At 36.7% G+C, this 13,507-nt stretch overlaps 1 protein-coding gene across 4 annotated transcripts in view; it reads left to right on the plus strand.

The window, feature by feature from the left end:
• GPR180 (G protein-coupled receptor 180) overlaps positions 1-13,507 on the plus strand; it is a 40,210-nt gene that overhangs the window by 22,241 nt on the left and 4,462 nt on the right. For 2 of the 4 annotated variants that reach the window (XM_040623834.1, XM_040623845.1), the window contains 3 exons: positions 1,924-2,115; positions 4,002-4,079; positions 5,071-5,447. In XM_040623834.1, coding sequence (XP_040479768.1) covers positions 1,924-2,115; positions 4,002-4,079; positions 5,071-5,229 — 429 coding nt within the window. In that variant the 3' untranslated portion in view covers positions 5,230-5,447. Of the gene's footprint in view, positions 1-1,923; positions 2,116-3,872; positions 3,921-4,001; positions 4,082-5,070; positions 5,448-13,507 lie in introns of those variants that run through there. The other 2 variants (XR_005833126.1, XM_040623837.1) reach the window with 2 other exon arrangements.

Below are 13,507 nucleotides of genomic sequence, written 5' to 3' on the forward strand. Positions count from 1 at the left end.
GAAATAATGCCTTTCTAAGGCATTAGAACGAAGGGCTAATGACAACTGAATTAGAAGTGATGAAAATAAGGGCAAGATTCTACCAACTTAATGTTTTAATCCAGGGCTTATGGAGAGTAGTGTTAATATTGGGTTAAATTCTCATTTCTCAAAGAGCTTTTTTAAAAGTTGAATTTTCATTATTTCATTGTCATTTTAATCCATTATCATAGACAAATATGAATTGAGACCTGAGATTAGGACACTACTCTTGAGTTCATGTAAGCACCTGTGAAGAATAGTGAGACACAGCCCTGGTCCTCAACAACCACCGGACGCGGTGAACGCAACTACATAAATACATGCGGATACTCCACAGGTCACGTGTTACTATGCACATCTGAGAACGTGGAGTTGGAATATGTAAAAATGTGAATCATGGGAAGCGATAGGGTTTTTATTGGCTTGATTAGGGTATAAGTAACAAATAGAAGTACATATTAAGATATACAACTTGATGTTTTGATATATATACACACACACACATACACACGCATTTGTGAAATGATCACCAAAATCAGGCTAGGTAACGTATCCATCACCTCACATAGATAACGGGAGGTGGTAGTTGTACGGTAGCACTTCCTTATTGCAAAAGTTAAGTTTAGAAGTAGAAGTTAAGCAATCATACGAGTATAATAATTTGGGAGAGTGAAGAAGTAACACTTCAGTAATGGAGAGCAAATAGTCAGCCTAACAAGGAAACGCACATGTGCAGGATGACAGAGGTTCAGCTGTCAAACATGGTAGTAGGAGTAAGACCAGGATAGAAGATTTGAGAGTGAGAAGAGGAAGGGTTGCTGACAAACCCCATAAAGTCTAAGAATTGGATTTAATGACTGAGTTTTCATCTGAATTCTTTGGAAGCCACTGAAGACAATTCTGAGGGCTGAGTTGGCAAACGAAGGAAACACAGGGCTACTGACATGTGCGATGGCAAAAACATTATAGTAATTTGTGATTGACATTTGGAAAAGATGGAAGGAAAGTTTCTACTGAATAGCCATAAACAGAACAGCTAATGAGGAATTGCTGAGCTTTTTACTATAATGGTAACAATATGGGAAAAAGAAGTCAACAAACAAAAGGATGAGTAACTGTTGGCTATTCATGAATAACCTGAGTGCTTATAGTGAATATTAAAAATGCACTGTCCTTTAGGGTGCCTGGGTGGCACAGTCAGTTAAGGGTCCGACTCGATTTCGGCTCAGGTCATGATCTCAGGGTCATGGGTTTGAGCCCCCCCCATCGGGCTGCACATTGGGTGTGGAACCTGCTTGGGGTTTCTCTCCCTCTCCCTCTGCCCTTCCCCACTGCCTGTGCATGCACATGTACTCATTCTCACTCAAAAAAAAAAAAAAATACACACACACACACACACTTTCTCTCTCTCTCTCTCTCCTTTACCCTGGGGAGTGACATCTGAAATCAACAATTCTGACTTGTTCGCTTCTGGATTACAGAAGATACTGGATATTTCAGTTATCCTGAGATAATGAGCTTGAATACAGGGCAGTTTGATTCCTAATATGGTGCTGAAGGAAGAGAGATGTAGAAGAAAGTTTAGGTTTAGTCTCTTAATGTTTTCAACTTATTTTCATCCTTAGAGATGTCTTGCTTGAATCGTGGTGGCAACTGCATTTTTTATGTTTTGTATGTGGTCTTATTTGATAAAAATCCCTTTTCTTAGCTTAGGGTATCAGGGAGGAAAAATCTATACCTGATGCCTGTGCTTTACTAGTCAACAGCCTGTGTAGTCTGGTAAATCTTAGAACCTCTTGGGAATGTTCATATACTCTTTAAGGGGATGTTTGAAAAGAGTTGACAAAGTATTTATGAGTAGACAGGGTTTTGTTCCTCTAAATGTAATATTGTATTTTGCAGAGTATTTTGCTACTTTGGGAACAGTTTGAAGATACCAGTCCTCACAGCTACCATTCACATCACAACTTAGCTGGGATTTTGCTAATCATTTTAAGGATTTGCCTGGCATTGTCGTTAGGCTGTGGACTCTACCAGATCATCACAGTGGAGAGAAGCACGCTTAAAAGGGAGTTCTACATCACGTTTGCCAAAGTATGGGTTTGGGTAGAAAATGGCTTCTTCTGATTATCCGCTTTGTCCTGCTTTTTTTGGGAGGTTAAGCAACCCCATGCTAATGTTGGTTAAGTTTTTATGATGTGCCAGAGCACTAAGATATGCCCTTGATGTGCTTTAATGCATTTAATCTTTACAGCCTATGAGATGTAGGTATTACTATTCCCATTTTACAGAACCTGTGAAATCGTAGTTTCTTGTAATCTTAGGTAGGTCAGTTTTGCCTGGGTCATAATTTATCAATAGGAATTTCACTTTTATTTTCCTGTAGTATCGGAGTTTTTAAAAAATTAAATTAGAAAACAGTTTACATTTCTCAAAAACCACTTATTAATTATGAACTGTTACTGTCAGAGTTATGCAGTGTTTTCTAACCATGAGGAGCTCTCGTCAGCATAAGCAGGTGAAGCAGGAGGCGAGCACATACTATGTTTCAGCCATTTCACTACCTCCCTGTGAGGTCACATTGACTTTATTCCTCCTTTCTATGTCCTTCTTACACAAGTGGGATCTGAAAGCAAATTTGGTATTTTTTCTCTACCCATTTAATGAAGGAAAAGATGAGGAGAGAAGTCAGGGCAGTAACATTGCAGGAGCCTACCTCGCTAGAAGGCTATAGTTTTCTGTCAGATTGAGAGTATCCGTACGCCTTCATCCTGGCACCTCAGAACAGCATTCAGATAAGCTGTTCGTCAGCATCCCCCCACGCCGAGTGCACAGTGCTCGGCATTCGAGGGCGGCTGTGGAAGGAGGGCCAGATTGCTTATTCCCAGCGTTCATCATTTTAAAGCTGCTCCTGCAGCTCCAGAACCCACTTCAGCTTTCTGAGTACCAAACAGGCAAGAAAACGCCATTTTGCCTTTGAATTTTTCACAGAAACAGGAATGCTTTTTGTTTGGAAAGGTAATATATATTTAAGGTGTTTTAAAATGAAATTTCCTCTTTTGGTCTGTGTTTAAAACTGGTCCAAACTTTTTTCTTGAACTTAAAAAAATTATTTTATATGTTTTAATTTAATTTTTTTAATGGGTTCAAACATCTGAAAATATTAGAAGAGAAGCAAATATTTTTTCCCTCTCTCCCATCTACTCAGTTATTATCTCCTCATATAATCACTGCTGTTAATTCCCAATTTATCTTCCTAGAGAATTTCAAATATTCCTGTGTATTTCCTTCCATATTTACACAAGCAGTAGTAGCATGCTAAACAAATTTTACATCTTGTTTTTTTCCCTTATCTTCAAAGTACTGAGCATCTCAGCAGCTACTATTTATTAACTTACTCTTTTACTTCAAATTTAATTTTGGAAAAGAAAATACATGGCCGTTCTTGGAAAAATAGGAAAGAGATGCTTGAAGAGTATAATGTTAAAAAGTTTCCCATTCTTGCCCAATTCCACTCTCTTACGTACTAATCAGCAAACGGGCCACCACTATTAAGTCGGTGTTTTGGATATTCTTACAGAATTTCTTTGTGTATCTCTACATGCAAATACGAATGTGTTTTTTATACATTCTTTTTTTATAGGAATATTACACATTTGTACTTTGCTTTTCTCAACTTTTGATGTTACTTACATTAATGTATTTTCATGTTTAAGTATGTAATATATACAATGCAGTATATTAAAATGGGTTCATATGAGAGAATTACAAATATAAAATTTAAAATATGCATTTGATTAGAAACAAAATATTATCACAGCAATAGCAAATTTATTTTTACATTTTATTAGATTGAACTTCTAAAGACCAATTGAGGTCAATCAGGACCTCCTAAATAGGTTAGTAATTTTTTTTATCTGGCACCTTCTGGAAATAAACATCCAGATGTACTCATTTGACCGATCTGTCATTTGTTTCAGGGCTGTATCTTGTGGTTTTTATGCCATCCAGGTCTTGCATGTATTTCTGTCATTTTTAGTGACTACCAAAGAGATAAGGTAGGTAATATACATGATCACAGTAGTTTTTTGTTGTCTTTATTGAGAAATTATTAAAGTAGAAAAGCTCTATTTATCCACTCATCAGGTTTTCTGAATTCTTTAAAACAAAACGTTGAAACAAAATAATTGAACTGGTGAGTATATAAATAAGAACTTTATAATATAAAAGAAAAATGTTTCATTCTAGTTAATAAAAAAATGATGAAAATCGCTTTTATTATTTCAGACTATTTCATAATACTGTTTTATAAATTAGACAATTCATGATCCATCTTTGTTATGAACAACGGATTAAAATTTTTTAAGACACAGTGGTTAAAAATCAAAATAGATTGATGAAAAATCAGTCTAGTTGCTTTACCAGACTGCAGATGGGGGTGCCACGCGCAAGGGGGCCACACTTGATTGTGTGGATACCTGGCTGCGTAGGTAGACTGCTCCGTCATTGCATTGTGCTCTGCCAGGTACCGCTTACAAGCAAGGCAGTGTGGGCTAGAACACACAGATGGTTCTGGAACCTGAGGTGTTCGCAAAGGGTAAATAGATAGGACAGTAGTCTACAGAAATAAAGAAGCAACTTGAGAATTTTTGAAAGGGCTTTTAGAATGCTCTTCAGGATTCAGGTGGGGCATGCTTTACTCCTCTTAACCAGATTAGCCACGAACCTGATTTTTCTTACCACTTTCGGTAGTGTGTGTACCCTGAGGAGAGCATGGTTTAGCAAATTGAATGTGTCTTATTTTGGAGTCTCTAAACTTAACTGTTCAATAAATTTTGCCTTTGAACGATTACAGTTCTGAACATTAGTCATATTTTCCTCTTGAAAATTTCTTTGATAAAATGTACCCATGTTAAAGATAGAGCATAGAGCAGGATATGTATATGTGTATTTTGTATGTAAACGGAAAGTGTATAGGTTCACGATAAATTGAACATAATTTGTTTGTTTTTGCGTGTGGTAAAAGCATTCCCTTTCTTTTCTTTTCAGGTTATTACAATAGGTGTTATCCTTTGTCAGTCTGTTTCCATGGTTATTCTCTACAGACTCTTTCTGTCCCACAGTCTATACTGGGAAGTTTCTTCACTGTCTTCAGTAACACTACCACTGACCATATCATCTGGACACAAAAGTCGGCCTCACTTCTGATACTTGATTTTCTTTAAAGGAAAAGTGAATCGATTTAAGAGTGCAATAAGGATCCAAATACAGTGACTCTTTTTTCATACTTTTGGTGTGAAAAATTGAACAAAGAAGGCAGAGCATGTTATTTATACGACTGCATTTAAGCAGTATCAAACTGAAAAAAAGGTAATAAATGAAATGTTTTGAAATATGCTTAATAAACTTTCAAGGAAGTGTTGTTATAACGTGACTTATGCAGTTTCTCTGTGGAAATTAAGATGAAAAAGAATTATATGATATTTTGGTAAGAGATTCACCACTTGTAATGCCTCATATCAATAGTTAACTCAGGTTTGATAGTCTTATAAAAAGTAATCAGTTAAATGATTACTTGCTTATACATATCTAAACTAACTCCAATTACAGAATCAGTGTAATACACTGATTAAAAACTTCTTTTTATGCTTTAAGGAAAACACATTTCAAATTGGAGTTTAAAGGAATTGAAATTACTTCAGAATGTGAATATAAAATATATTTATAGCTAAATGAGTAAACTTTTCTTTATTTGTGTGTGGGGTTCTTCTCCATTTTCTTCTCACTTTTGGCCCTAGTTCAGGTTATGGCTTGATTAGCAAAGGGTTTTTGACAGATAGTTTATGAAAAATAAAGCTCAGATACATTACATTGGTTGTTCCTTACAAAGTTTTAAAATCTGAGCACTTAAGTGAAGGGACAAGCAGGGTTACATGTTTAAAAAGAGAGAAGAAAAACGTACTATGTGATATGCTACTAAAATTTTAATCCTGATATAATTCATTTCTCTTACATTGAATCCCCAATCATAATTAAGCCGTATACACAGATTAAATTAACAGAAGCATTTCACATAAATGTTGGTTTCAGTCATCAACTACCCATGAATTCCTGCCCAAGGATACTTAATCAGGATTAAATTTTCTATGAATAATTGAAAAACAAAATACTCACTGGATTTGTTATAATCCGTGTTGGCACTGGATTCTAAGTAGTTGCCATCTTGAATCCTTTGTAATAAAGCCATATTTTTTTGTGTATGTGATGCCCCAGTATTGAGTATGCTAGCTACAAAATACTCTATCAAGTGCCTGTTTAAAGAATTGCTAACTGGTTGTCAATCCCTGCTGTATAAAATGAGTATTCCCGTTAGTAGTCACTGATTGGAAATTATTCTGTTTCTGTGTGTCATGCTGTTCAGGCCTTTTCATTTTTACATCTGGCTTATTTTTTTAATATATATTTTTTATCTGCTTCCAACGGTATTACATTTTTAAGCAAGAAATGGTGCACTGATCTGGTAATTAAAGTTTTTAAATAGTTAAAATAACACAGTGTAACTTGAAAGTAGCTATGGCTTCGTTTTTGTTCTTACCTTACACCTAGTCTCATTGGAAATGAACAGTATTTTCTGTTTCATTTTAAAGGCAAAATATATATGTTTATGAGTAGCAAACTGACAGAGTGACAGAGGTCAGCCTGCTCATTAAATCATCCTTCTAATGGTTCTTTGTAAATTATTTGATAAATGAGGGCTACAGGTTACTTCTAGGAAGTCTGAGGTCTATTTTAGGTTTACACGATCTGCTGTGTGATCACGACCTTTCCTTATACCACATCCCAGTCATAAGCCCAGGTACTGTCTGTTGTGTTCAACTGAGGTGCAGTGAATTAAGCAGAATAAAAAAGGGGAAGCCTTTTCATAAATTTTGTGAACTTGGCACCAGTAGAAATAGGGAACAATTTTTCTGTTACCTTACACAAAGAACATAGAAACGGTAATCCAAATATATGAAATGTGTTACTGTGCTTGTGTGTATGAAACTCTAACAGGTCTTTTTATTTTTATTTTATTATTTTTTAATTTATGGTTGAATTTGTTGATAATTTATTTTGTTATTCAAGAGCCGTTGTTCAATGAAGGAAAACAGTTGTTAATAATTAACGTATAACACATAAAACATTGTTAATAAATTTAGTAATCAGAGCTGAAAATTTATAGTTCGTAAGTCATGGCACAGCATCCACTCTTCTGCTGAATGTTTATGTGGAGCTCTGTCGGCACAGAGCATGGAAGGATAAGTATGTACTGCAGACTCTCATTAAAGATCAAAACTTTTCTACTTTTCTTTCTGTCAGATCATGCTTTTTTAAAATCTATTTTTACATTTTTTTTCTTAAAGAAGATGAATGGTTGTGTCCAGAGCTCTTTTTTTCTTCTTTTTTTCAGAAGCATTTTGTTTCTTGTCTTGGGGAAGTATAGAAGATATTTACTTTTATTGACACACGTAATAATATTAGCTCCTACTTAACTGAATGTGTGCTGTGTGTCAAGCACTTCTTGTCACTGAGCCCTACTGTGCTAGCAGATCTCCCCTTGAACTGAGTGTAAGAAATGACTTCTCTAAAGGCACCAGACTTCTTTCGTTTTTCTACTTTTTACCCTCATGATTTAATGACCACCTATTAGGTGTGTATGTTTTTAGTGAAAATGCATGGCTATCCATAGTAAATTTAACTCTTGATTCTAACGTTAAACCAAAATTGTACCGAAGTCAGAAATGAGCTTGCATATCTATCAGTAAGTGTGCACCTCAGCACATTCAGTATTTGAACCTTGGCTTTGAGCTAGAGGGAGAGAGAATCTAGTCAGAAGAGCTTTTTAAGGAAGGTTTTCTATGGTCTCAACTTGAAAGCCAAGTCTGTTGAAGTAACAAGATCTGTAAGTCTAAGGCCGACTGTAATGTAGAGACTAGAACGTATACATCCGCATGAACAGTGGCCTGGCCCTTCCGCCTGTTTCCCTTAGGAGGGTGTGCCTGTTCTCTGGAAATTCTTAGGAAATCTGGAATTATTTGTGTAACATTCTCTTTAAATAGCTTCAGTGGTGTCAAATCTGTGAGGTTTTCTGTTTGTTTTTGAGAAGTAATGCAGTAACCAATTTGAGACCAGATCTGAGAGATAATACTGGTTTTTGTACCAACATGAATTCAAGAACTGAGAAAAATAACAAGATTGGTTTTCCTGTGAAATCTGAAAACTGTGGAAGCACACTAGCTTGAACTCCTTGCAGTAGTTCTCAAAGGAATATTCCTGCTTCCTCACTTGGGCAGCCCTTTCTGCACAACTCCCAAGGCATCATGCACATTGTCCTCTAGGAGTGTCGTTCACATAGGACACCAGGAGACCTGGAAGAGTCCTAGAAAGCAGTGGTCCTGTCCACCAAAGCCCATTCTCTGCAAAGTGAAGGGAAATCAATTGAATAATGGAATTCTTTGTGCTAATCTTATGCCTCTTTTTAAGTTTGAAATTATTTTAAAATAAAGTTTAAAAAAATATAAATCAGATCAAACTACTACTGGCTTGTTAAAAACTCTCCATTTGCTTCCCATTGCACTTAGAAAAAAGTGATCCATGCTCATTACCATGTTCCACAAGGTCCCACGTGATCTGGTCCCTGCCTCTATCTCTGATCTTATTTCATACCACTCTCCCTCTCACCATACTCTGGCCTCATCATTAAAAAATACCTCATTTATATCACTGCCTCAGGGCTTTGCAGTAGCTACTTCTTCTGCCTGGAATACTCTCTTCCAAATCTTGGCATGGTTGTGTGGCTGAATCCTCACCCTCCAGGTTCTCAGCTCAGGTATCTTTCAGAGACTTCTGACCATCTGTAGTGGCTTTTTATATGGTGCCAATGTGGCTAAGCTGGAGATGCGTTCCTCTTGATTCTCCCTGCATGATTTTAGGATCGTGCGGGGTACAAGAGTTGTGTGGTGTGAGATTTAAAAGGCAGAAGTTAAGTAGCCAGATCCAGTTTCTTTTTATAATTGAAAGTTCCAAGCAGGCCACGCATTGTTGCAGCTCACCCACATTATCACTTATCTTCTGGCTTATCTTTTTGGTCTGTGGGCCAAAAACCAGGCACACAGGAATGGCAGCTCCTACTGGATCACCTCCTTTATTTTCTTCTGGGCCAGGTGTGTATTTCACTCTGTGACAAAGGGTGCCGGGTTCTGTGGCACAGCCCCATCATTGAGCTTGGAGGCAGTGAGAGACTGGCATGAATCCCCATGGGTTCCACTCATTCTGGCAGTTCCCCCACTTCACACCCATCTTCCCTTCCCACCTGCCTAACACAAAAAAGAACAGCCTCCTATAGTCCCTTATTTTCTATATTAAAATGGCGTGCGTGTATGATATCCTAGTGGTTCTTCTCTGATCAGATGCTGATTGATAGGTATCCTGTCTATGCTGCTACCCTGTCCTAACTGCTCCATCACATTCCCCCCCCCTTTTTAAAGATTTTATTTATTTATTCGACAGAGAGACAGCCAGTGAGAGAGGGAACACAAGCAGGGGGAGTGGGAGAGGAAGAAGCAGGCTCATAGTGGAAGAGCCTGATGTGGGGCTTGATCCCATAACGCCGGGATCATGCCCTGAGCCGAAGGCAGACTCTTAACCGCTGTGCCACCCAGGTGCCCCACATTTCCCCTTTTCTTGTTATAGTACTTACGCTTTTTCTCTGCCTGCTGCCTCTCTCCCCAGTTAGAATGTAAATTCTGAGGGAGTTTGGCCATTGTCTCTGTTGTTCGTTCCTGTATCCCTAGTACCTTGAACATTCCCTGGTGCACACTAGATACTCAAAAATATTTTTTGAATTAATGAATGAAAGCAATTTTGAAAAAGTTTCAGACATGTACTTAGCAATATAGCATTAATTAAATCATAGGACTTCCCATAATGACTTAATGCCTTGTCTGTTCTTTATTCAGTTACATGGAACCAAGAATGTGTAAAAATCTTGAGTAGTCAGGTAGTTGTTATGAAGTTTAATCTCTCAAACTCACCAATTATGAGAGGCTTCCTCAAGTTGTCAAAGGGAGTTTTCCTCTATATAGTATTAGGACCATGTGCCTTGTTTCTTAGTCCATAAGAATTAAAAACACCAGTTTAAAAGAAGTTTGAGTCAGCTAGAGGAAGAAGGCTGATGGTAGTGAGAAGTAGCTGGGAGAAGTCAGAAAAATTAAAAATCACAATAACTCATATCACAGGAGCCTGTGATTTAGTGAGCCATCATTTAGTGTGGATGAAAACAGCCGTGTGTGCCTGAATAGACTCTTAGAGCTTTATTGTTCAATGTAACTTGCAACAATGGCTCTTAGTAATCAAAGATTAAGTTGTACATTATGTTCAGTATCCTCAGAGAAGTGTGCAAGTATGTTGTAATGTTTTATTCTTAAACAGATAATGAATGCATGTCATGCAAAAATCAGAAGGTTGAAAGGGTAAAAAAATTAAGTTCTTTCAGCTGTCCATTCCCTTCTGTGGATCCAATCTTTGCTATCAGTTTCTTGTTTATTCTCCTAGATGGCCATATTATAGTATACCATACACAATGTCATGCGCATTCGGCAGTTTATTCTGTATCCCAGTCTACAGAATTGCCCTCATTTTTTTCATTGGTTGCATAGAATCCCATTAAATGGGTGTATTTTAATTTTTTTTAAATAAGTTCTCTGTCACTGGACAGTGTTGGTTTCCACTCTTTTGCTATTATAGTTAGCTTCTAAACACTTGGAATAAAATAAAATGAATAAAAAATTTGCCTGGCCCTCTTCCCCTCTTCCCAGCACTACAGCCTCCCCCCCCCCCACCTTCCCAGGATGTAAATTCTTGGAGTGTCCTGAGTGCAAGAAGTGTCTTTGTTATTCATGGTGGAACCTGAAAGTTTGTGCTAATGAGATGACTCAGGATGAAGACTGACCACACCAGAAAGACCGACCAACCCTGTGATTAAGGAGTTGGGGCATTGAATCACAGTGACAGCGGCCTGACCTCTAGGGAGGGAAGAGGGATTCAAGATTAAGTTCAGCCTTATGGCCAATGATTCGATTGGTCTTTTATATGTTTAAAGTTTTTGATCCATCTAGAATTTATTTTGCTATAAAAATATGAACTAGGAATCCAACTTAATATTTTTCAGATGGTTTCCCACCTTTACAATGTAATGGATTTTGTATTCTACCTTTTCCTTACGGATTTGTTGCTTAATCTATTTCTGGACTTAAGGCTGTTCCAGTGAACTCTTTGATTCATGATCTAGAGGAGATTGGGTGCGTTCAGGGTGGTAGAACCGCACTGTTTCAGTTATTGTAGCTTTAAAATATGCCATACTGTCTGGCAGGGAGAGTTACCTGTTACTGCTCTTGCACCTACCAGTTTTTAATATGAACTTTAGAATCAACTTTTCTGATTTTCAAAAGAAAAATCTTGTTTGCTGTTTTTAGTTCGATGACTTTAATTTTGATATCAATTTAGGGAGATTTGACTGCCTTAACATGTTGGATATTAATCCTACAGATGGTTGCTCATCTTTTCGGCTCCTTAGCAAAGCATTTCATTAACTGTGAACCTGTGGTTGCTCTCATGGTGATCTAAGAAACTGGTATGAAATACCTTTCTATTTCTTTAATGTGACTATGTGTTTGTCAATCACTTTTTGAGGACTTCCTTATATAATAGACTTTGTACATTTCATGATACCCCCTGCGTATTATAGTGTGTTCTTTCATTGTATCTTGCAAATGGTTATTTTACATATGAAGCGTGTCAATTTCTGTATTTTAATTTTGCTCTCAATCTAACTGAATTCTCCTAACAGTTGTAATAATCTTCTAGCTGGTTCTCTTGTATTTTCTAGGCAAACAATTGTGTCACCTGCATATAGCGATCATATTTATTCTCTCCTTTCTCTTTTTTACCTCTCGTTTTTACCCTCTTATTGCTAGTATCTTCAAAACTGTGTTAATTAGTTTTGGTAACATGGCAGTAAGATTTCTACATTCCCCATGATGTGATTCCAAGTGGACTTTGAAGAGTTAAAAATATATATTGTGATCCCTAGAGCAACAACTATACACACACACACACACCAATGTTTTGTCAAAATTACAATATGAAGATTAAAATGGAATGCTAAAAAAAATTGTTCAGATAACCCAAAAGAAGAGAAGAAATGGGAAGCAGAGGAATTAGAAACAAAAATAAGCAGAAAACAAATAATAAAATGATAGGCCCAAATCCAAACATATCAACAATCACACTAAATGTAAATGTTCTAAATTTAGCAATCAAGAGACAGAGATTGTCAGAATAGATTTTTTAAAATATCCCAATTGTATGCTATCTACCAGAAACTCACTTAAATGTAAGTATAATGCTAAAATAAAATGACAGGAAAGATACACACATGCAAACAATAATAAATGAAAGCTGGAATAACTATTAATACCAAAGTACACTTCAGAGTAATGAAAACTACCAGGGATAAACAAAGGATGAAAAGATAAAAGAATTGATTCACCAAGAACTCACAATCTTAAGTGTATACACCAAATGGCAGATCTTCAAAATACATTCAGCAAAAACTGACAAAACTGAAAGGAGAAATAGACAAACCCATATTTGTAGTTGGAGACTTCAACACTCATCTCTCAGTCATCCGTAGAACTAGTAGAAAATCAGCTAGAATATAGAACTGAAAAACACCGTCAATGGGATCTGCTTGACATTTATAGAGCACTCTACCCAACAGCAGCAGGATATAGTCTTTTCAGGTACACATGGACCATTCATCAGGATAGACCATGACCTGGGTAATAAACCATAAAAAAGTCTAAAAAAACCTGAAATTATGCCAATACACTCTCTGATCATAATCTATAACAAAAAGATAGCTAGAAAATCTACAAATACTTGAAAAACTACTTTTAAATTAACGGTGGCTTACTAAATATATTTTGGACTGACAAAATGAAAGTACACCATATCAAAATGTATGGAAGGAAGAATATTTCTTAGGAATAAATTTATAGCATTAAATGCTTATAAGGAGGGGCACCTGGCTGGCTTAGTCAGTAGAGCATACAACTCTTGATCTCAGGGTTGTAAGTGCAAGCCCCACATTGGGTGTAGAGATTACTTAAAAATAAAATCTTCGGGATGCCTAGGTGGCTCAGTCAGTTAAGCATCTGATTTCGGCTCAGGTCATGATCTCAGGGTCCTGGGATTAAGCCCTGCATCAGGCTCCCCACTGAGCAGCAGGGAGTCTGCTTCTCCCTCTACCTTTGCCCTTCCCCTGCTCATGCTCTCTCTCGCAAATAAATATTTTTTTTTAATTTTAAAAATAATTAAAAAAATTTTTTTAAAATAAAATCTTCAAAACCAAAATGCTTATAGAGAAAAGGAGAAAAGTCTTGAA

Source organism: Ursus maritimus, unplaced genomic scaffold, assembly GCF_017311325.1.
Source record: "Ursus maritimus isolate PB19 unplaced genomic scaffold, ASM1731132v1 scaffold_10, whole genome shotgun sequence".
NCBI classification, from domain to species: domain Eukaryota; kingdom Metazoa; phylum Chordata; class Mammalia; order Carnivora; family Ursidae; genus Ursus; species Ursus maritimus.